Genomic DNA, 24,126 nt, shown 5'->3' on the forward strand with positions numbered 1-24,126 from the left:
TATGTGAATTAGGTCTCAATGGAACTGTTAAAATCATGCTTCTGCTTGCTAATGTATGACCTTGGGCAAGCCACTTAAGCGCTCTGTGCCTTGATTTCCTCATCTGTAGAATGGCTCTCTGAAGGATTGTTACAGGGATCAAATACTTCGAATCATGTTAAGTGCTCAGAACATTGCCTAGTACATAGGAAGCTCCCAAAATGGTTAGCTGGTGCAATATCTAGAGAAACCACTCCTGAAACATATTCCCTTAAGTTGTATTTTAGCAAAGCTTTCCTTCCCTGCCCCCTCCCTCCCTCCGCGGCTCCCTCCCTCCCTGGCTCCCTGCCCCCTTCCCTGCCTCCTTCTCCCTTCCCTGCCCCCTCCCTCCCCCACCTTCCCTGCCCCCTGCCTCCCCCGCTTCCCTGCCCCTTCCACCCTCCCCCTCTCTTCCTCCTTCCTTCCTCTTCCTTTCCCTGGCACGTGAGAACTAACCACACTGACTCAAGAACCTTTTCAGGGAAGCCTGGCAAGTTCTCAGACTGACCCAGCTTGGTTTTCAGAGGGGGACTAATGTCCTGTAGCAGAAGCTCACGTGCACAGGCCCATGTATTCTCTCCCAATCACGCACTGCAGGCTCTCATTTCCTCCTGGAAAAAAACAAATATGTGGATAATATTCCTTTTCAAGGAAATGTATACGAGAACCCATAATTCTCAAGTTTTAAATGGAGAAATGTTGCGTTGAAACTTCGTGTGCAGCTGTGAGGTGTCCCCCTCCGTCCCCTGGGAGAACCTCGCAGCCCAGCCCGTTAAGTCCTGGTCGTGCCTCCCCGCCCCGCTCCTCTCACGGACATCTGCTCAATAAAAGCAGCCACGTATCTTCGGGGACTTTAAACGGCACATGTTAAAGGCGTGTTTTGATTGTTCTCATAACAGAGCTGCTGGCTGCAGCCGGCCCTGAGCTGTGAGAGCGACCCGGGCGGACGCGGCGTCTGCCGCTGCTGCGTCCTCCGTGGTGTTTCTGGGACGAGGCCCGGGAGGTCCGGCTCCGGGCCAGCGGCCTCTGCCACGTCTGCTCAGCCCAGGCCGGCGGCGCACGTGGTGAGCACAGCCCGAGTGTCCTGGGAGAGCCCTGTCATCCGCGGAAGGCAGAGCTCTGCTGGCCTGACCTCGGCCGGACACTCACAGCCCCGCGTGCGGCAGCCCTGCCCCAGGGGGAAAGGAAGATGTCCGTCCCTGGGGCTCCCCCGTGGGCATCCCCCTGGGGCCTTTACCTGCTGTGAGGTCAGCATCCAGTCCTGCTTTATGGATGAGAGCCAGGGGCTCAGAGCGGGGAGAAAACGCACACCAAGTTACAGGACTCAGCACTCAAGCAGGTTCTTCATATTCCTATCATCTGAATCATACAGATTTATTGAAAATTTTCTAAAAATTCAAATGAATTTGTTCTGGTTCCAAATGCCCATATAGACGAGCCATTCCAGAGGGCTTTGAGGAACAGCAGTTCCTCTGAATAAGACAGATGTCTAGACTGAGAATAATAGTTATAGCAGCAATAACAGCTGATATTTATCAGGCCCACAGAGCGCCAGGCCTGAGCTGACCTCCTGGCAGAGGCTTGAGTACTGACTTGTCCAAGGTCACACAGCTGGCAAGCTGATGGAAGGAATACTCAAGGCCAGGCCCGTCTGATCCCAGGATCCTGAACGCGACCTGCAGAGACTTTGAGAATGTCTGGCTCTAGTAAGTGGGCATCTTTCACCCTTGGGGCATCCTGATGAAATCGGTCAGGTGTCCCCTAACCAGAGCATGAGTGTGTAAATACAAAAAGGAAGTCCCTGGGTCGGGGCACAGAGGGCTCACCCACTTAATAGCTGGTGGGCTTTGGGCCAGTGTTGCTGTCTCTCTGAGTCAGTTCCTCCATCTGTGAAGCAAACCCAGCAGGCCCTGAGCCGCCTTCCTCTGGGAATTCTGGTGGGTCAAAGGCAAGATGGCAGTGAAAAAGTCCTGGGCAGGGCTTCCCGGGTGGCTCTGTGACAAAGAATCTGCCTGCAATTCAGGAGACCCTGGTTCAATTCCTGGGTCAGGAAGATCCCCTGGAGAAGGGATAGGCTACTCATTCCAGTATTCTTGGACTTCCCTGGTAGGTCAGATGGTAAAGAATCCAGCTGCAGTGCGGGATATCTGGGTTCGATCCCTGGGTTGGGAAGATCCCCTGGAGAAGGGAAAGGCTACCCACTGCACTATTCTGACCTGGAGAATTCCATGGACCGTACAGTGCGTGGGGTCCAAAGAGTCGGACGTGACTGAGCAACTAAGTACAGCACATTCGTATCTGGGAAGTCCTGTGGACAGAGGAGCCTGGTAGGCTACACAGTCTGTATGATTGTGGCCAAGTCTTCCCCTCACGGTGCTGTCCACACCAGGCCCCTGGCTTCCCTCCCCAGCTGGCCTCCAGCTTCTCAGACACGGCCCAGGTCTCCAACAGGTCATCTGGTCTGCCACTTGGCCCAGATGACTTTCCAGGAGGCACTGCCAGTGGGCAGGGTGGCCCACGGGTCCAGACAGGTGGCTCTAGGAGCCACTGCTTGCCGCCCTCGGCCGTTCTCAGCATCCCCTTCTCACATCCTCACTCACCTTCTCGCCCGCATGCAGCTTGCTTGACCGGAGGCTCCCAAGTCATGGCACATCTTGCTGACCTCTAGGTCTAGTTTCCAAAGGTGGAGTGTCACCCCAGCATTGAGGGTTTGTGGATCCCACTTTGTAGGCATCAAACCAAATCTGCTAAAAGTGCCAGCATCTCCTCTTCACCCTCATCCATTCTGCACTTACAGCGCTGGTGACTGGTCTCCCCAGTCCTCCCCCCCATCAGCTTCGCTGCCTCCTGGCTAAATCCAGAGACGCTCTTCAGCCTCATCCAGCCCAGCCCTTCTTGGTGCCTCTTGCACTGTCCACTTGCCCTCACCGGCCTTTCTCATCACCTCTCCTCCCACCCCCATGACTGAGTCCAACCCCAGGTGCTTGCACTCCCCAAGCCCTGCCCCCTGTCCTCCAGTATAAGCTCCCCGGATGAGTCGTTAGTCGTTCTTACCCTTGCTGTCTACCAGGACTTTATTGCTTTTGACTTCCAACCCTGTGTCTCCCATCAGGTGGCACCCTTGACCTCCAGAACTGCACCTGCAGACCCTTCCCAGCACCACCGAGTGGCCTAGCGGCCACCTGAAAGTAATACCCCCCTTCCACCCCCAGGTCAACTCCCCTCCCTGTGTTCTTCCCTCGCAGTGGAGGCACCACCAGCATCCTCTGGACCAGTTAGAATCCTGAGCTTAACTCTTGCCTTCTTTCTCTCCATGACCCCATGTACCCACAGCCCTGTCAACTCCACCCTTTCATAGGCTTGTATCAGCGTGCCTGTTTTCCATTTCTCTGCTGCCTTGGTGAAACCCATCATCTTGCCCCAGGGTACACGATCACCGGAGACCCCCAAGGCAGCTTTCCTCCTGCCCACCCTGAAGTATCCTTTAGGATTGGTCATCCCAAACTCACAGTTGCTCCTCAACATTTCATGGGTAGGTGCTCGCTCTCAGAGCCCTGAGCCCTGTTTCTTTGCTTGACCAACTTCACCTTGACCTTCATGACCCAGCTCAAGCTCCATTTCATCCACTGCACTTATCAGACAGTGATGACATTGCCTGTTTTTATGTTTCCCTCTCCCCCAAGGACCACACGCTTGACCGAGCTTTGTGAAGGTGGGGCTGCTGAGCTGAGTGCCCGGGCCCTTGGTTCAGGGCTTGGCATGAAGTTGATGAGGCTGGACAAAGGAGCCATCCCAGTAGCCAAAATCTCTTTAACCTCCCTGCAGCTTCCTGGAGCTTCCGGGCTGTTTCACATCCTTCTTTTTATGCTGTGTGTGGTATTTTCCCTGTGGGATATTTGATTCTGTGTTGGGAATTTGCATGTCTCTACAACAGATGCTCAGGCAATCACATACAGGTGCCTTACCTCGATTAATTTACTTATTGTAAAGAACTTTCCTGGCTCAGAGACAGGCACAGACTAGGTGCCAATGCCAGATCCTTACTGCTGACCCATTTTGGAGATGGATAAAACTGACCCCACAGGCAAACCACTTGCTATCTTAAACACTTGTTATGTTGAAAAAGAACAGCTCACACTTTTTTCACAGTTTGAAGTTGCTGAAAATGAATGACCCACAAATGTGTTCTTTTTGGTTATCTGTGTTGGAGATTCACTTTCTAGTCAACCTAAAATAACTGTGTTAGTAGAATGTGATCCTAAAGATGCCATTGTTTCTTTGTGAGACAGTCACATTTCAGCAGATTGCATGAGATCTTTACCTAGTTTAAGTCTTAAATAAAGACTTGAATACAAACTGAATTTTGAATAGAAGATAAAATTTCTCAGAACTATTAATGTGATGTATACTTAAAATACTGACCATCAAAGATGTCTGCATCCTAATCCCTGGAACTCATGAAAATATTAGGTTACATGTCAAAGGAAAGTTAGGGCTGCAGGTGGAATTAGGTTGTTATAGGTCTCCCCCAAATAAAGTTACCAGAACCTGGGAGACAGACATGGAACAGACTCCTCAGAGTCCTCAGAAGGAAACCACCCTGCCATCACTTTAATTTTTTTACTTCCAGCCACCAGAGCTGTAAGAGAATAAATTCTTGTTGTTTTAAGCCCTTCTTTGGGATTGGAATGAAAACTGAACTTTTCCAGTCCTGTGGCCACTGCTGAGTTTTCCAAATTTGTCGGCATATTGAGTGCAGCACTTTCATAGCATCATCTTTTAGTATTTGAAATAGCTCAGCTGGAATTCCATCACCTCCACTAGCTTTGTTCATAGTGATGCTTTCTAAGGCCCACTTGACTTCACATTCCAGGATGTCTGGCTCTAGGTGAGTGATCACACCATCATGGTTATCTCGGTCATGAAGATCTTTTTTTGTGTAGTTCTTCTGTGTATTCTTGCCACCTCTTCTTAATATCTTCCGCTTCTGTTAGGTCCATACTGTTTCTGTCCTTTATTGAGCCCATCTTTGCATGAAATGTTCCCTTGGTATCTCTAATTTTCTTGAAGAAGATCTCTAGTCTTGCCCTTTCTATAGCTGTCCTCTATTCCTTTGTGTTGATGACTTAGGAAGGCTTTCTTATCTCTCTGTGCTTCTCTTTAGAACTCTACATTCAGATGGATGTATCTTTCCTTTTCTCCTTTGCATTTCACTTCTCTTCTTTTCTCAGCTATTTGTAAGGCCTCTTCAGACAATCATTTTGCCTTTTTGCATTTCTTTTTCTTGGGAATGGCCTTGATCACTGCTTTCTGTACAATGTCATGAACCTCAATCCATAGTTTTTGAGGCACTCTGTCTATCAAATCTAATCCCTTGAATTTATTTTTGTCACTTCCACTGTATAATTGTAAGGGATTTGATTTAGGTCATACTTGAATGGTCTAGTGGTTTTCCCTAATTTCTTCAATTTAAGTCTGAATTTAATGATCTGAGCCACAGTCAGCTCCCCGTCCTGTTTTTGCTTGACTGTATAGAGCATCTCCATTTTGGCTGCAAAGAATATAATCAGTCTGATTTCTGTATTGACCATCTGGTGATGTCCACGTGTAGAGTCTTCTCTTGTGTTGTTAGAAGAGGGTGTTTACTATGACCAGTGCATTCTGTTGGCAAAACTCTATTAGCCTTTGCCCTGGTTCATTTTGTACTCCAAGGCCAAACTTGCCTGTTACTCCAGGTATCTCTTGACTTCCTAGTTTTGCATTCCAGTCCCCTATGATGAAAAGGACATCTTTTTTTGGCGTTAGTTCTGGAAGGTCTTGTAGGTTCATTTAACCATTCAGCTTCAGCTTCTTTGGCATTAGTGGTTGGAGCATAGACTTGGATGACTGTGATATTGAATGGTCTGCCTTGGAAACGAACAGAGATCATTCTGTCATTTTTAAGATTGCACCCAAGTACTGCATTTTGGACTCTTTTGTTGACTATGAGGGTTACTCCATTTTTTTAAGGGATTCTTGCCCACAGTAGATACAATGGTCATCTGAGTTAAATTCGCCCATTCCAGTCCATTTTTGTTCACTGATTCCTAAAATGTCAATGTTCACTCTTTGCCATCTCCTGTTTGACCACTTCTAATTTGCCTTGATTCATGGACCTAACATTCCAGGTTCCTATGCAATAGTGTTCTTCACAGCATCAGACTTTACTTCCATCACCAGTCACATCCATAACTGGACATTGTTTTCACTTTGGCTCCATCTCTTCATTCTTTCTGGAGTTATATCTCCACTCTTCTTCAGTAGCATATTGGGTACCTACCAACCTGGGGTGTTCATTTTTCAGTGTCCTGTCTTTTTGCCTTTTCATACTGTTCATAGGATTCTCGAGGCAAGAATACCGAAGTGGTTTGCCATTCCCTTCTCCAGTGGACTATGTTTTTGTCAGAACTCTCCACTTTGATCCATCTATTTTGGGTGGCCCTACATGGTGTGGCTCATAGTTTCCTTGAGTTAGACAAGGCTGTGGTCCATGTGGTCATTTTGGTTAGTGTTTTGTACTTGGGATTTTCATTCTGTCTGCAGTGACCACAGGACTAGAAAAGGTCAGTTTTCATTCCAATCCTAAAGAAAGACAATGCCAAAGAATGTTCAAACTACCACACAATTGCAGTCATCTCACACACTAGCAAAGAAATGCTCAAAATTCTCCAAGCAAGGCTTCAACAGTACATGAACCAAGAACTTCCAGATGTTCAAGCTGGATTTAGAAAAGGCAGAGGAACCAGAGATCAAATTTCCAACATTCATTGGATCATAGAAAAAGCAAGAGAGTTCCAGAAAAACATCTATTTCTGCTTCACTGACTATGCCAAAGTCTTTGACTGTGTGGATCACAACAAACTGTGGAAGAGTTTGGGAATGCCAGACATAAAGAGATGGGAATGCCAGACCACCATACCTGCCTCCTGCGAAATCTGTATGCAGGTCAAGAAGCAAAAGTTAGAACTGGACATGGAACAACAGACTGGTTCCAAATTGGGAAAGGACTACGTCAACGGTGTATATTGTCACCCTGTTTATTTAACTTATATGCAGAATATATCATGAGAAATGCCAGGCTAGATGAAGCACAAGCTGGAATCAACATTGCCAGGAGACATATCAATAACCGCAGATAGGCAGATGACACCACCCTTATGGCAGAAAACAAAGAGGAACTAAAGAACCTCTTGATGAAAGTTAAAGGGGAGAGTGAAAAAGCTGGCTTAAAACTCAACATTCAGAAAACAAAGATCATGGCATCTGGGCTCATCACTTCATGGCAAATAGATGGGAAAACAATGGGAATAGTGAGAGACTTTATTTGGGGGGGCTCCAAAATCATCGCAGATGGTGACTGCAGCCACGCTTGCTCCTTGGAAGAAAAGCTATGACAAACCTAGACAGCATATTAAAAAACAGAGACATTACTTTGGTGACAAAGATTCATCTAGTCAAAGCTATGGTTTTTCCAGTAGTCATGTATGGATGTGAGAGTTGAACTATAAAGAAAGCTGAGCACCGAAGAATTTATGCTTTTGAACTGTGATGTTGGAGAAGACTCTTGAGAGTCCCTTGGACTGCAAGGAGCTCCAACCAGTCCATCCTAAAGGAAATCAGTCCTGAATATTCATTGGGAGGACTGATGCTGAAGCTGAAGTTCCCATACTTTGGCTTCCTGATGAGAAGAACTGATTCATTGGAAAAGACCCTGATGGTGGGAAAGATAGAAGGCAGGAGGAGAAGGGGATGACAGAGGAAGAGATGGTTGGATGGCATCACCAACTCAATGGACATGAGTTTGAGCAAGCTCCCAGAGTTGGTGATGGACAGGGAAGCCTGGTGTGCTGCAGTCCATGGGGTTGCAAAGAGTCAGACACCACTGAGCAACTGAACTGAACTGTTTTAAGCCACTCAGCTTGTGGTACTTCTTCGCAGCAGCTCTAGGAAATTAATACAGGTTTCTAGTCATCTGGTTTTTCCTGAATTATCTGAGTGGGTCCAGTATAATTGCAAGGGTCCTAAACCAGAAGAGGGAAGCAGAAGAGAAGGTTGGAGTGATATAGTGCGAGAAGAGTTCTTCTTGATTTACTGGTTTTGAAGACAGAAGAAGGTGCCACCAGCCAGGGACTCAGGGCAGTGTATAGAAGCTAGGAAAGACAAGGAAGCAGAGTCTTCCTCGAGTCTCCAGAAGGAACCAGCCGTGCAGCACCTTGATTTTAGCCCCTTGAGATCCACGTTAGTTTTTCTGCCTCCAGAAGTGAAAGATAATCAGTCTGTATTTTTTTGTGCCCTTAAGTTTATAGCAGTTTGCGACAGCAGTTAAAAAAAAAACAAAAACAAAAACAGGGTGTCAGGTAGTGACAGCGCTGTCCAAAAGCTAGTAGTCCCCCCTCATCCATGGGCCATACACCCCAAGCCCCCCCAGTAGATGCCCGAAACCCAGGATAGTACTGAACCCTGCAGGTATTTACATACTGTGTATTTCCTGTACTAAGCGGCAGGGAGCCTATACAGTGTGGATAAGCTGGGCAAAGGCATGGGTCCCATCCCGGGTGGGACTGATTGGGATGGTGGGAGATTTCATCCCACTGCTCAGAACAGAGCACAGTTTAAACTTATGAATTGTTTATTTCTGGAATTTCCCACTTAATGTCTTCAGATTGCAGTTGGCTGCTAGTAAACTGGGGAAAGTGAAACCACAGATAAAGGCGGAAAACTACCTGATTAGAATGATTGAACTTGGCACACATACAAAGGAGGTGCGTCTGTGTCAGCTGGACAGGAGAGGCTGACCTGACCCTGTGGGAAGGGGGGAGGGACCTGAATGATGGAAGTATTATGGTGGCTTCATCAAGAATTACAGTTTTATTGCTTTTAAGAAGAACTACTAACTCAAACTCAGCTAATGAATGTCGCTGTTAAGATTTTTAGAGGATATGAGTGAAGAAAGCTCACGTTTGCATTGTAATTGTAGTACACATTGTTGTGTGGAACTGTTGGCCCTTCTCAAGTTAGTAGACTTGGAATCGATGGTACTTGACTGTGATGTCCAGGCGTTTGATGTCATCTCCTGTCCCACATGGGCTTCATGCAGCCGAGGCCCTTCAGCGGAAGTGGTTTCTTTCTGTCACCGAAAGCAAAGTCTTCGGGAGGCCACTTTTCATCCCCATTCCTCACCGAGGTGTTTCTTAAGTTCAGGAGCAAGAAGGTCCAGCTGAAAAATAGTTCCAATAACCTTTAGCAGGTGTGCCTACGACACAGAGCCCTCCTGTCGGTGGCTCGGCACGTGTTTCAGGCAGGGATGGATCTGAGGATTCTTCTGGAAAGAAGACAAGGGTACGTGAGCTCTTTTCCATCCTGTCAGCCTTTTGAAAAGTACCAGCTTCCGGTGGCTCAGATGGTAAAGAATCCGATCAAACACTGACCTGGGTTCGATTCCTGGGTGCAAAGATCCCCTGGAGGAGGGCATGGCGACCCACTCCAGTATTCTTGCCTGGAGAATCCCCATGGACAGAGGAGTCTGGCAGGAGTCCATGGGGTCACATGACTGAGCGACTAAGCACAGCACACAGCAGACACGAGAGGTAAAGGAGAGGAGGACCTAGGGGGCTGGCAGTCCCTCCAAGCTCTACGGGAATCTGACCCCCACAGACCTGACTTTTCTAGCCAGTGGTGGGCTGGGAGGAGCCCCCAAGGCAGGACTGCTGAGCCCTGCCAGCAGTTCCCTGTCTCCTGTCCCTGTGTCCTGGATGTGACCTTTGTGTGAACAGAGTTGGTACCCACATTCCCTAGAGCACATGCTCTGATTGTGTGCCCAGAAGTGGAGAAGCTGGCACCCATGGCAGTGGCATGCATGCGGAGGCAATGATAGCCCCATGAGTATGCCATGGCAGTGTTTGCGTATCCCATGAGTATCCCACAGTGGGGATGTGCTGTGCTTCTGGGCTCAGCCCTGGGAAGCACAGCAAATACAAAAGGCAGCAGCAGGATTCTAGGCCATTTCACAGGTCAGCACAACAGCCTGACCTCAACCTAAAACCTAGGCCTCCACCTAAAACCTAACACTTACATTTGCAAAGTTAATTGCAAAAGGTCAGGACGAAGGAGATTTGGCTGAGAGTCAGTTCTTGAGAGAAAAACATAATAGATGCTAGCAGAGGTCAGTGTAGTTGGTTGCTTTAAGAAAGAAAGGAAATGGCGCAGAGTTGGGGAGCATTCATGAAAGCAAGTCCCCACTTAAAGAGAAAACCAGCACATTCTCTCGCCACTTTCAGGTCACATCTGGACCATCCTATTTGTGACATATCAATCCATTTTAAGAACAGCAGTGACTGATTTGAGACTTACAACGGATTGAGAATCTGTACATTATTCTGATCAAGAGAAGAGAAAACTTAAAAGGGGAACCAAAGACCTATCTTCAGATACTTGAGAGGGAATTCTTATACTCTAAAGACCAGGACTAGGAGAAATGGGTAGGAGTTGGTTCACGTCTTTCAGAAGTGTTCAAGCAGTTGTCAGGCACTGAAATGGAAGCAAGGCTGCGTGCCACCTGCAAAGTCTTCATCTCCCACCAAGGAGACACAGAATAACAACAATACCAGTTCCACTATACGGCAGTGTGCCAGGCACTGCCAGAAGCAGTCTGCAGGCGGTGTGCTGCTTGTCCTCGCCCCCAAGGCTGGCACTGCATCTCCATCTTCGTAGCATAAGCAAGGGGTCTGATGAGAGGAGCGTCACTGCAGTTAGTCCCTGGGCCACGAAGGACAGAGTGGTGAGCTCTGCCAAGGGGTCTGGAATGAGCTCTAGATGAGGTGGCCTGAGCTTGCCCTAAGGGATGAGGAGGAGTCATGTCAGGATGGAACTGGGTAGCCCCATCTTCTCAAAACTTAGCCCACCACCCCCCAGCGCCCCAGCTGGTCCAGGCCACCCTTTGCTCCCACCTGGACCACTGCAGTGGCCTCCTCCCTGCCCTCCCTAAAGCCTCCACCCACTGTAGGCTCGCCGCCGCGCAGAGCCAGGGCGGCCCTGGAGGGGCGTGCCCTCTTCTCGCTAAAGCCCCCAGACTGCATCTTATTGAAGCAGGAGGCAGCAGCCCGCCAGGCCCTGCGTGACCTCCCGCTGCGGCCTCTCGGGTCCTGCCCTCTCCTGCTCACCCCCTCCCCGGCCACGCTTGCTCCCGGCTGCCCTCGGCCCTGCCAACACACGCCGCCTCCAGGGCCTTTGCACCTGCTGTGTGCTCTGCCGACATCTTCTCCCAAAAAGCACGGGGCTCCTGCCTCACTTCCTCCCAAGCGCTGTCCATGGCAGACCATGCCCCACCTTGGATAAAATAGTGCTAACCCTCGCCTCGCCCCGTCCACCCCATGCAGCTTTGCTTTCCTCTGAAGCACTTATTACGGCGTGGCACATTCTCTCTGTGTCTGTGATATAGAACATGTTATATGGCAGGCTACAGTCCATGGGTCGCAAAGAGTCCAACATAACTGAGCAGCTAACACTCACCTTCAATCAGCTTTCATGCGCTCTATTACAGTACGTTGGATTCTGTTGTATATTGCTCACCGGTTTACTTTCTGTCCCCAAGATTCAGAGGCAGGCTTTGTTTCGTTCTCTGCCTCATCACCAGCACCTAGATGTTTCCAAGGGGGATGGCCTCATCAGGTGGGATCTGGGTCTGACTGTTGTGAGAACTGAGTGGTTATCAGCCCTGACCCTCCAGGCGGCACTTTGTGCACTTTGTCAAGCAGTGAGCTCCTGGAACTGCCACTACTGGGGGCTCGCAAGGGCTTTTCAGGTGGCGCTCGTGGTGAAGAACCCGCCTGCAATGCAGGAGATGTGGGTTCCATCCCTGGGTCGGGAAGATCCCCTGGAGGAGGAAATGGCAACCCACTCCAGTATTCTTGCCTGGAGAATCCCGTGAACAGAGGAGCCTGGCAGGCTACAGTCCATAGGGTCACAAAGAGTCGGACATGACGGAGGCGACTCAGCACACACGCGTGCCAGGGACCACAGCACAGAGAGTCCCTGAAAGGACATTCCAAGCCCTGTTTGGGTCCTGAGAAATCATGATTCTTAAACTGCCTAGCTCCTTTCCAGCACCGTAAGGCCAGCAGAGACCTGACAGAGTTGGGATCATTGAAATGTTAGGCAGGTGGAGAAAGCCATAGTTGAGCACTTTCAGCTGGTGGCCTCAGCAGCTTAGTCACTCTCCAGAGACTTTGGCCATCCCGAGTTGCCTCCTCAAGAGTGACAGTCCCCACTCAGAAGGGCCCGCCACCGTTTGGAAAGCAGGGAGGCCTGGTGTGTTTGAGCTGGGGCTAGGGCGTCCTCTGCCGAGGGCTGTGCCGGTCACCTTTTGCTGCAGTGACGAACAACCCCAGAATCCCAGTGGCATACCACAGCATCGTGTATGACAGAGCCCAGCGGTGGGGCAGCTCCTGTACTGGACCTGCTGTTCTCACGGCAGAGAGCAGGAAGAGAGAGAGACGAGCCACAGAGTCACCCAGAGCTTCTGCTGGGATGTGGCCCGCCGTGTCCATCACACCTGAACAAAGATGGCCCAAGATAGCAGGATGGAGACATAGGGACAGTAACAGTCTGACGTGGGGAGTGGGGTCAGAAAGGTTTCTGTCCTGAGAAGACCACTGAACCACTCTACTCAGACAGCTCTGATAGTCTGGAATTATCTCCAAACCCAACTGCAAAGCTGCATCCGCCTTCTTCCCTCCCACAGCAGGCCCACGATGCTGCGATCTGTCTGGAAGGCCCTTTGTCCTCTTACCGTCTTGTCTTTCTCCGGGCAGGTGGGTGGCAGGCCCGTGGAGCCCCTGCTCAGCAACCTGTGAGAAGGGCATCCAGCACCGGGAAGTGACCTGCGTGTACCAGCTGCAGAACGGCACTCACGTTGCCACCCGGCCCCTCTACTGCCCCGTGCCCCGGCCGTCGCCAGTGCAGAGCTGCGAGGGCCAGGACTGCCTGTCCATCTGGGAGGCGTCAGAGTGGTCACAGGTGGGTGCCTGGGCTGCCCTCCGGGCTGAGACGACCGCCAGGGCCCCGGGGCCTTGTCTGCAAGGACCCCAAAATGGCCCCTTTCCCTCCGTGCTGTTTGTGACACATCCGCAGGAATATCCTCACCCAGACCCTGGAGCAGCTCAAAGCCGCGTTCTGGGTCACATATTCTCAAATTCCATCTGATGTTTCAACATGGCCCAAAAATCATGGATAGTGTATTTTTTATAATATATATCACAGTACTGTTTGTTTTCTGTGAGAATTCTCTTGTAAATATAGATGGAGGGATGGATAGTTGGATGGATAGGAGATAGGTAGGTGGGTAGACAAATAGATACCTTTTCATCTCTTTTACGCACTCTGGACCTGTACGGTGGTTAGGTTGAGAAAGTGCTTTCAAAGACTTGCCTTCAGCTCCACGGCAGTCTTGGTGGAGCTGCCTTTGCAAGAGGCGGGTGGATGCTGGGAGAGACAGCTTTTGGTGTGTGAGTTGGAGTCACAAATCTCATGCCATGTAACATTTTGGAAAGAGGTCAATTAAGCTTTAAGTTTTAACTTTGAAGACTGATCCTGGAAATATTTTATCTTTGGTAATATCATCCATCAAGGCTTTGCAGTGAACTTACATTAATGATTTTGATTGTTTGGCTATAAAACAAACAAACCAAATAAAATAGCTGAATAAAGGGCAAGCTTCCCTGAGGTCTTCCATCAGACGTGTTCTAGGAAAGTCAGAAAAGCTAAATCCAAGACACTCTTCAGTGTGGAAAGTATTTTTAAAGTTTCTTTTTATTGCCAAACAGTTGGAATTATTTTGAATAAGAAAGTATTCAGCCCATTTTTAATGAAGGAAAAGTCTGCCCTTGGGCGACTGAATTTACTTTTTAGGCAGATCCTGACATGTACCTGTTTAAAGAGGAGAGGTTTTTGCCTACCCCTTAGGATATTTTAGGGAAAGGACAGAGTTTAATTTTTTTTTAATTTTTTCTCTTTACATGTACCTAGGTTAAGAAGTTTAACATTCAGTGGGCTTTTAGGGAGGGTAGTTGGAAAGCTAGGGGCAGGTGTGTAGTCTCCCTTGCCATGAGCTTAGGGCCTTGATCACCTGGTTCTTAATCCAAATAAGATTTATGTTTTAATCAGAAAAACCATAAATTTTCCACCTATAGGACTCTTACAGGGAAAAGAAAAAAATGCCTCTTACCAAATAAACAAGCCTGACATAATCAACTATCATTATAGTCTTGAAGAGGTCTATTTTGGAAAGTGTGAGACAGTTGGAGCAAGATTTAAAGAAATATCTCCATCTCTGTTTCTGTATCTGTGTGTTGCCTGATGCTAGTCCTGAAATAGTATCCACACCAATCAGTCTAATTCTGCCTCAGCCAAGGCTCACAATGCTTCTTTATAAACATTTGATGCAGAATCAAATCTTTCCTCCCTGAGATGCTCACAAAATTGGTATCCCTACAACTTTACCACATACGGAAGTCCCTCTTACACTTCTTCTTCTGGAAACAAATGGGTTTAAATTTCTCCTGGGTGAGTTTTTATTGCTGGGCTTGCTTGCTCCCACTGGCACCAGGAGTCCCCAGCTTCTTCCCCACTTCGTCAGAATAAGGAACAAATATTAAAAGGAAGCAAAAGGTAGCAACTGTCTCCTGTCTTTGACTTCTGGTTCATACCCCTGGGTCAGAAACCAAGAGAGAAATTGGACATTGCCCTCCCAGGTCCCTTGCAGGACCCAGCCTGCAGCAGTGCCCTCCCTAAAGGCTTTCCCACCAACAGGCTGCTGGTCAAAAGGGGCCAGACCAGGATTTGGTCAAGAAGTGGGCTGGGTGTTGAGTGTTTGAAGTCCCTTTAAAACTCACACACAAGATCAAATGCAATTGCTCTTCCAACCCCTTGCCCCTCAGTGATACCATAATGACCTGTGAAATGTGTATTTCTTCTAAAACAAACCAGTTTAAATTCATCTCAAAAAAGTAAATAAAGAAAACAAGAATAGGACCTTCAGATGGAGAGCTAGGCTGAATTCATAGGAAAAATCAAACTAGATAACATTTTGAGATAAATGTTAATAACAAATAGAACATTTGTCCTTTATGTGCATTTTTCCAGTGGACATAGTGGAACTTGTGAAAAGTCAAGTTTGTTGTAGCTCAAGAAAAATTACTATGTACCCTCCCATATTTTCGTCAATCACGCAAGTGTGAGAACCAAAGTTAGAGCTGTTGGGGCTCCACTCGTGCTTCTGCGGCTGATGGGACCCCCCCCACCCAGCTGTTGGGAGGGAGTCCCCTCTGGATCTCCCGGGTCTCTTCATGTCTGTGCATTGGACAGAACCCTGCCTTCAGCCCACCATCTCTGCAGGCTGTATTTTTGTCTCCATGGTGGGGACTGGGCTTCCCCACACGACGAACCAAAGGGTGGGCTCCCCAGGTTCCCCAACCAGGTCACCTCTGCTTGCTGATCAAGTCAGTTATGTCTCCCAGGATCAAGGGTCCTCTCCTCCTCGTGCTTTGTTTTTTTCTTCCCCAAACTCGTTTATTTTTAACTGAAGGAAAATTGCTTCACAATATTGCGTTGGCCTCTGGCGTCCGTCCACGTGAGTCAGCTGCGGGTATACATGTGTCTCTCCCTCTTTAACCTCCCCCGACCTCCCACCCCTCCCACCCCTCCAGGTAGTTACAGAGCCAGGATTTGAGTTCCCTCGTGCTTTGTTTTGAGATGGGTAAGAACTCACTCGTGTCAGCCAGGCATCAGCTGATCTCCAGCCCAGAGAGTAGGGCTGGGAACTTCCCAACTGGGCTCCAGACCACCCCCCAGGTCTGCCTCCTCTGTGCCTTGTCACCTCCCCAGCTCTGTCCATGTTTCCATGGATCTTGCTGCCTAGGGGTGTGGGAAACTGAGGATTCACGCATCACTCCTCTGGGTCCCCTGCCCACACCATCTCTTCCTGTGTTTCCCAGGAAGTAAAATAGCACAGGGAACATTACCCTGTTACCATTCTTGGCGTTCACATGAAACCCAGGGGCTTGCCAGGCACCTTCTGTGAGAGTCACTTGGGGCTTTGCTCTCCATCTCCTCCCCGCCGCCAACCCTGAACTGGTGCCTTTGCTCCAGAGTGGCTCAGGCCAAGCACAGGACCTGGAGGCCAGCTGGGAGGAACCGGGTGGGACCATGTGCATAAGACTCAAAAAGGCCAGGAGCTTTTCGAGGACAGAAAAATAGCATCCTCATCCTTGCATCCTCAGTGCTGGGGCTGGTACCTGGTAGGCACTTAAGAGGTGTGGATAGACCTGACTGGATTGGACTGGATTCAGTCTCCGAGTGGTGTCTTGCAGTGTTCTGCCAGCTGTGGCAAAGGCACACAGAAACGGACTGTGACATGCACCAACTCCCAAGGAAAATGCGATGCGTCCACTAGGCCGAGAGCCGAGGAGCCCTGTGAGGACTACTCCGGCTGCTACGAGTGGAAAACTGGGAGCTGGTCCAAGGTGAGTATGGTGCCTGCGCGCCCATCCTGCCCAGGAAGCGGAGGCGCCTCAGGGGCTCAGCCCTCTCACATCCTGCCCAGGAAGCGGAGGTGCCTCAGGGGGCTCAGCCCTCTCACCGTGGGCCCCAGTTCAACCAGATGGTCCCAGTCTCACCAGCTGAATTCACTTTCTCTCCCAACTCCACACCTGCTGGTGACCCCATATGGGGTCCACTTAGAAGGGCCCTGAGAACCCCCAAAACAGGAAAGAGTGCCAAGGGGACCCATGCATCCTGTAGTGGGTTTGGTCACCAGCCATTGAGAGAACCTCCTCAGCGGTTGGGAGTCTGTCCCCAGGCAGACACAGAGGTTCTGTGGGCGGACAGAGCGTCATTGTCCCCAGGGCCCTTGGGCGAGGGCTGGACAACGCTTGATGGGAAAGCACAGGGCCCTGGGGTGAGGAAAGGAGGACATCTCCCAGAGCCTCAGGGCAGGGGGGTTCAACAGCATTCAAGTGAATGAAAGTTCCCTGTAGCTATTCCTTTATTCATTCGTCTGATATCCTTGACACATACCCAAGGTGGATACCATTGTCCCCCCGAGAACCTTCCAGGAGTGTTCTAGAATCTTCTTCCAAACGCTGTTTCTCCTGTCTGATTTACTGATGAAAATTTCCAGTGAGAACCTGGAGCGTGTTTGTTTCCTTTTGGTCTCAGTAACCGGAAGCTCCCCATTTGCTTCCATTGATATCTATGCTCTAAGGCCATATGCTGGTGGGAACAGTTTAGAATTGATTGCTAACAGTTAAAAAATGGGAAATTTCACCTGGCAATCTGGATTTGGGCCTTTCTACAGAAACCTGGCAACCTGGCCTCCATCTGCACATGGCCTTTGTGACCTGGGGCCCAGCAGGGGCTGTTGCGTCTCCCCAGGCTCCTGCAGGCCCTTTGGGCTTTAATTTACCTGTCTGGCCAGGCAGAATAGTGTTGTCTGGATTCCATATGTCCAGGTGTGAATTAGAATAAAGCTATCATTATTTGAAGGGTCCTGGTGGTCACATCCTGAATGCAGCCTGTACCGCTAAAGGGCGACTCCTGTGGTCACGGGTGTCCCTGGGCAGGAGGAGAGGTGAGGAGGGATAAGCCGGGCCTTGAGGGTCTGGGGCCCCAGCCTTGGTTCCTCTATGCAGTGACCCCTGCGCCCCCAGCCCTCTCCCGTGCTGATCCCTGCTTAACAGAAGGAGCGGAGGTGCAGAGAGGTTAAGCAACTCTGCCCTGGCTCTCTGACAGAGTCCAGGCTCCTGAGCCCCAGTTCAGAACTCTGTCCACCGGGTGGACACATGGTGGGGTCCTGAGTCCCCGTGGTGGGTGCTCTGTGGATGAGCCTTGCCAGAGCTTCTAATAACTCTGGATTTGAGGACCAGATGGGCATTTTGTTTTCCTGGGCGCCATAAGCCCCCTGGTCCCAGGAGCAGTGGAATGTCCGAGGATGGATGTGAAGAACACCGAGGAGCTCAGCGCAGCACTTGGCCCCTCCTTGGCCGAGGACATGGGCGCACATTCTGGCAAACTGCCCCCCACACAGCCCACTGCTCATGGCTTCCAGGGAAGTAGAGCCTTTCTCTGGCCTTCACCTTCCTAGCCAGGCCATGAAGCATAACGCCTCCTGGCCTTCCGGACTCTAAGATATTAGAAGGCTGCAGTGCCTGCTTTCTGCCACAGCCAGCTTGATCAGCTGGGCAGTGAGAACGAGAGAGACCAAAGGGATGTGCAGGGCCTCTGTCCAGGGCTGGTATCCAACGGCTTTGGATTGGTGTTCATCCAGCCTTTGGGGCAAGCCCTGGACTAGTGCCAGCCACCCCCTCCCCAGCAGGTCTGGCCAGAGCCAGGGCCCAGGGCAAGCTCGTTCTTCCCAGCCGAGAACTATAGGGACGCTGACTTGGAAGGTAGCATGTGTGTGTTTGTGTGTGCACGTGTGTGTGCACACACTGGAAACAAGGGTCAGTGGGGACGGCGACCGCATAGACCTGAACCATGTGTGTGTGTGTGTGTGTGTGTGTGTGCGTGTGCACACACTGGAAACAAGGGTTGGTGGGGATGGCAACCGCATAGACCTGAATCGTGTGTGTGTGTGTGTGTGTGTGTGTATGCGTGCGTGTGTGCACACACTGGAAACAAGGGTTGCTGGGGATGGCAACTGCATAGACCTGAACCGTGTGTGTGTGTGTGTGTGTGCGCGTGTGCACACACTGGAAACAAGGGTTGGTGGGGATGGCGACCACATAGACCTGAACCGTGTGTGTGTGTGTGTGTGCATGCACGCACGTGTGCACACATTGGAAACAAGGGTTGGTGAGGATGGCGACCGCATAGACCTGAACCGTGTGTGTGTGTGTGTGTGTGTGCGTGTGCACACACTGGAAACAAGGGTTGGTGGGGATGGCGACCGCATAGAACTGAACCAGGAGACCCCCACCCCAACTGTTTGCTCACCCCTACCCCCTTCTGCAGCGCCCACCTCTGAGTGTGCTGGCACATGCCCTGCCCCCTTCCCAGCACAGGAGAAGAGATCCGCCTATTGCTTCCCTGTGTCTGCTCTGGAGACGTGGGACAGATACGAGTCCCATGGGGCCCTCATTCTCACTCACTGGGTGACTGCACTGATGGAAGCAGATTCCAGGGGATGGTGGCCCCCTAACATTTTCACTTGTTCAGCCTGGATTTGCTTTCTGATTGATAGGTTATTTTGGAAGTGAAGTCGCTCAGTCATGTCCGACTCTTTGCAACCCCATGGTCTGTAGCCTACCAGGTTCCTCAACCCATGGGATATTTCTAGGCAAGAGTACTGGAGTGGGTTACCCTTTCCTTCTCCAGGGGATCGTCCCAACCCAGGGATTGAATCCGGGTCTCCTGCACTGCAGGCAGACACTTTACTGTCTGCGCCGTCACACAATTGGAGTCTGATGCACTTTCAATCCAGTCATTGTGGGTAACCCTCCTCTAACCGGCATCCAGACCTCCCACATGCCAGACTTTGAAGGCAGCAAACAAGTTGCCCAGAAGGAAAGTGGAAAGAAGTCCGAGCCCTGTTAGACCCCCGGTGCAGTGTATCTGGATGCTTTGACATCTTCCTTCCAAGCAGACTCCCATCACTTGACCCAGAGGTGCTGCTGAGAAAGATGAGCCTGTCTCCAGGGAGGTGATGGACGGGCCAGCCCAAGGACAAGCTGCAGGTACCATCCTGCACTTCCTGAAGTGAGCAGGACCAAGCATCCATTCCTCTGGCTGGGTGAGGGGGCCTGAGAGCCACACCCAGAGCCTGGCTGAGGCAGGGCGGGCTTGGAGGGCATTCAGGGCCCCTTCCCCTCCCCCATCCTCAGCAAACGGCTGAACACTAACTAGAGACCTATCCAAAAACCTGCTTCACTTTCCCAGCCCTGCTGAGGGCATTATTATCGCTCTGCTCTGTTTGGAAACTGCCCTGCAGCTGCCTGCCCTCCTGGGATATAAGCTATTTCCAGATCTGTGGGAATCATTGTTTTCTCCCACTAAATGCTGAGCCTACGTATTCAACCTGCTGATAGAATGAGCGAGGGGTGGGGAGTCAGGGTGAGGAAGAGAGTGCCCCTGAAACTGGGAAAGGAGGAAATCACATTTCTTTCTAGAGCAGCATGACTTTTGATCAAAAGTTGAGATGTTACAGTTTCAAGACCAGAGGCATTAATCACCACTGAAATAATTAGAAACAAATTATTCTGGAGGGATTATAATAGATGGTGTTTTAATGAAGACCACTGACTCTTTTAAGAGTATGTTCCCTTTTACCAAAAAGATCAAAGTGGCCATTGACTTCCTGGTGCTGGCGGAGGTGCCCTGGAAGGGGGCTGGCCTGACTTGAGGCCTTGGTGGAACCCCAAGTGTGCTGCTCACACCTGAGCCCCAGCATGTCCCAGAGGCTGTGGGAGACCAAATGAAGCTGTAAAAATGCACGTGCCCACAGTCGCAGAGCCCCGGGAAGAAGTCAGGGAGAGCGTCTCATTCAAACAGGACCATGTCAGTGCCTTCCCAGAACAGCAGTCAGATACCTTCTGGGGTTGTGGGCAGAGGGATGGGAGCTTGAGTTCCATGGCCTTAGAAACAGACAGACCTGTGTCATGAGGGGGCTTGTTCCAGAGAGCTTTTCACCACTTCTGAAGCCTGCACTTCCTGTGCTGGGACCTGACGGCTCCCTGAACCCTGCAAAGCTGGCCTACGGGGCCAGTCTGGGCACCCACTTGCCTGCAGCCAAGTTCAGTGTGGTTCAACCAGCATTTCCTGAGCTCCTGTTGTGTGCCAGGCTGTGCTGGGCACTGAGGGGACAAGATGGACAGTGCCCAGGAGATCCAGGAGACAGAGAGCCAGCTACAGATGCTAGGCCTCACTGAGTCCCCTGGCAGGTATGAACACAGCCCCTGCCGGGGGGCAGCCCTGAATGGAGTGCTAGTAGAGAGTGATGCTACTTCTGCTGGGCCCATTGACCGTGGTCCTGACATTCACCAGGTCTCTAGAATTTACAAAGCATTTGCACTCACATTCTCTCATTTGACCCTATCCCCATTTTACAGGTGAAGAAACTGAGGCTCAGAGTAGTGATGTAAGATTTTTTTCTGGAGGTCACATAACTAGAAAATGGCAGGGCTAAGAGTCCGGTCCTTGCCTTCTGGCTCTTAATCTGTCTTTCCTTTAAATGCATAATAATATCAGAGGCTTGGGTTTTTAATTTGAAATGGGAAGGAGATGAACTATTATATGCCTCAGCTCTAACCAGCATAATCATAAGCTTGTTGTAAAGTCACATATTTATCCACTCTCTCTCCAACTCACCAATCAAAACCTGCTCTCCCCAGGGCTTTGAATTAGTCATTTGTACTGTAGTATCAATCTGTTGTCTCTACAGACGATCGTGCATGTTGTCTCCCTTTATTTGTAAAATAAGCAGTTGAGTCCTAATTAAAAGAAACTTGAGCATCCAAGAGCAGGCATGAAAGGCACTGGAGATACCAGGGCTCTTTTCTGGGACGTGTGAAACTGTATAACAGAGACAGCCAGCACTCTGCAAGCGGGTGAAAGTGAAAGAGTTAGTTGCTCAGTTGTGTCTGACTCTTTGTGACCCCATGGATGATAGCCCACCAGGCTCCTCTGTCCTTGGGATTCTCCAGGCAAGAGTACTGGAGCAGGTTGCCATGTCCTCCTCCAGGGGAGCTTCTCTACCAGGGATCGAACTTGAGTCCCTTAACATCTCCTGCATTGGCAGGTGGGTTCTTTACCACTAGCACCATCTGGGAAACCCACAGAAGGTAACTGCTTAGTCATGTCAGACTCTTGGCGACCCCAGGACTGTAGATCATAAAGTTCCTCTGTCCATGGAATTCTCCAGGCAAGGCTACTGGAGAGGGTAGCTATTCCCTTCTCCAGGGGATCTTCCTGACCTAGGGATCAAACCCAGGTCGCCTGCATTGTAGGCGGATTCTTTACCATCTGAGCCACCAGGGAAACCCTGAAGACAGGGATCAGGAAATCCTCCATCCCATGCTGCTCTCGGGAGTGTAGGCAGCAGTGAAATGAAAGTCATCAGACTTCAGTGTTTTTCTGAGTAGGGCAGGAGGGAGTGGGGTAGAGTCTCCCTTGGCCTAGAGCATTTTGTCAGGGGGAGCAGAGCTGGCCACTGGGTCATGATGTTAAAGAAAAGTCCATGGCCCACACCTGCTCAGATGAGAGAGAAGAACTTGGTGTAGGGCAGCAGGGTCCCTGAAATTGCCAGGTGAGGCGCCTGCATGGGAGTGAACTGAACGCAGTTGACCCTTGTTCGACGCTGGTTTGAACTACAGGGTCCACTTATACCCAGATATTTTCCAACAGTAAATACTGCAGTGTGTGTGGTCCAGGGGGCATCCTCGGACGCAGAGGGACTGAGGACTTGGAGGAATAACCCATGTTGTTCAAGGGCCAGCTGTAGTCTGAAGGCCTCTGCCTTTGCCCCCTCCTTCCCCCTGCTGTGCTTCGTTCACCTTTGTGCTTCCTCAGATCAGCCTCCTTTGTGTGGAATCAGAGGTCAGAGAGTGGGGGTACCTGCCTCACATGCCAGCCTAGGTTTTAACCATAGACCTGGCCACTGAATCAGAGAAGCTGCCATCCCTAAAAACACTTCAGTTTTGACACACGCTGTCAGTGACCTCAGAGCAGGGCACCTCTGCAGGATAACACAGGGGCACGTCCCTGCTCTCCCGATGCCATAACCTTGAAGCAGAGTCATCCTTTGTCAGATGGCGTTAGGGGTGCCCACCTCCTAGAGCATCCATATAAGGCCCCTAAGACGCTGGCTGGCTTCGGCATTTTTATCATCATCATCTTCACCATCATTATCCAGGACACCCAGGGCTCTCATCTCTGGCCCGAATCATGTGTCTTGTAAACTATTTATGCCTTAGGAGATGAGTTCTTTGAATGTGGTTTGAACCCTGCGAAACAGCACGTGCTCTGACCTGGAGCTCCACGTGAGGACAGCATGGCTCGGGGCAGGAGACAGCTGTGCAGCATTTGCTGGACACCTAGGCCATCCTCTGTAGGAGGGGTGGACGGCCTTTCTAACAGTCGCTGAGGAGCTGGGAGAGCTGTGTCACCACACTGGTGGCAGCTTCTGCCCAGGGGCAGACAGTGAACCAGCCCCTGTGGCCCACTTTGTGCTCACGGCGCCTGTCTGGAGCAAGAAGCAAGAGCTCTTGGGAGAACCCGTCCTTGCAGGTCACGGGGGTGACCTCGGCCTTCTGGGTACCATAGCATCCCAAACAGAACCTGTAGGTCAGCAGGCTGTGAATTCAGAGACGGGGTGAACCCAAAGCTAAGGCTGAGGTTAGGATTCAAGGATTTGAGGATTTCAAAAACAGTTTGAAACAAAGTATGAGTTGAAGGGGGAATGTGTGTGTGTGTGTGTGTGTGAAAGCATTTCTCGTTTCAAGGCAGGAGCAAAGATGGTGGGGATTTTCATCATTGTTTAAACGTGCTGTTTCAGGTTTCAGCAGCTTCTGAGGTTTTTATGGTTCATGCCAAGTCTGGGGGGAAATCTGTCAAAACGTCTTTTGACATTTTACTCTCCCAGGGCCTTTTAGACTCAAGCAGAAAATGGAGTTCCTGCAAGGGGATTCCTTCCGCAGCTCCCTCACTGTCCTGCCCTTCAGAGGATGGCTCGGTGAGAGCGTGGTGTGGGCACATCATGATGTGAGGGTTCATCCTTGCACTGTTGCACACTCACCCCATCTCCTGCCCACCCCAGAGCCTGTGTCAGGAGCCCCTGCCCGTCCCCTGCTCTGTAGGATCCAGTGCTTGTGTATGTAATAAACATGCCCGTCGCGTTTTCCTCTTCCCCGGATTCTTACAACTTCCTTTAGCTGATTCTCACAACATCGCTTCCTGATCTGGTGTCATGTATGGGCTTGATGTCACAGCTGGGAGGCGTGGAGAGGAGCTCACCCTGGTGGAGGTGTCCTGGAGCCGGGCCCCTGGTGGTAAGAGGCCTGGTCCCGCCCTGCAGGGAGGAGT

At 50.4% G+C, this 24,126-nt stretch overlaps 1 protein-coding gene across 4 annotated transcripts in view; it reads left to right on the forward strand.

Moving 5' to 3' along the window:
- ADAMTS17 (ADAM metallopeptidase with thrombospondin type 1 motif 17) overlaps positions 1–24,126 on the forward strand; it is a 406,417-nt gene that overhangs the window by 370,629 nt on the left and 11,662 nt on the right. For all 4 annotated transcript variants that reach the window (XM_070358154.1, XM_070358156.1, XM_070358155.1 and 1 more), the window contains 2 exons: positions 12,867–13,071; positions 16,422–16,574. In XM_070358154.1, the coding sequence (XP_070214255.1) occupies positions 12,867–13,071; positions 16,422–16,574 (358 nt within the window). The remainder of the gene's footprint in view (positions 1–12,866; positions 13,072–16,421; positions 16,575–24,126) is intronic.

Source organism: Bos mutus, chromosome 21, assembly GCF_027580195.1.
Source record: "Bos mutus isolate GX-2022 chromosome 21, NWIPB_WYAK_1.1, whole genome shotgun sequence".
In the NCBI taxonomy this organism is placed as follows: domain Eukaryota; kingdom Metazoa; phylum Chordata; class Mammalia; order Artiodactyla; family Bovidae; genus Bos; species Bos mutus.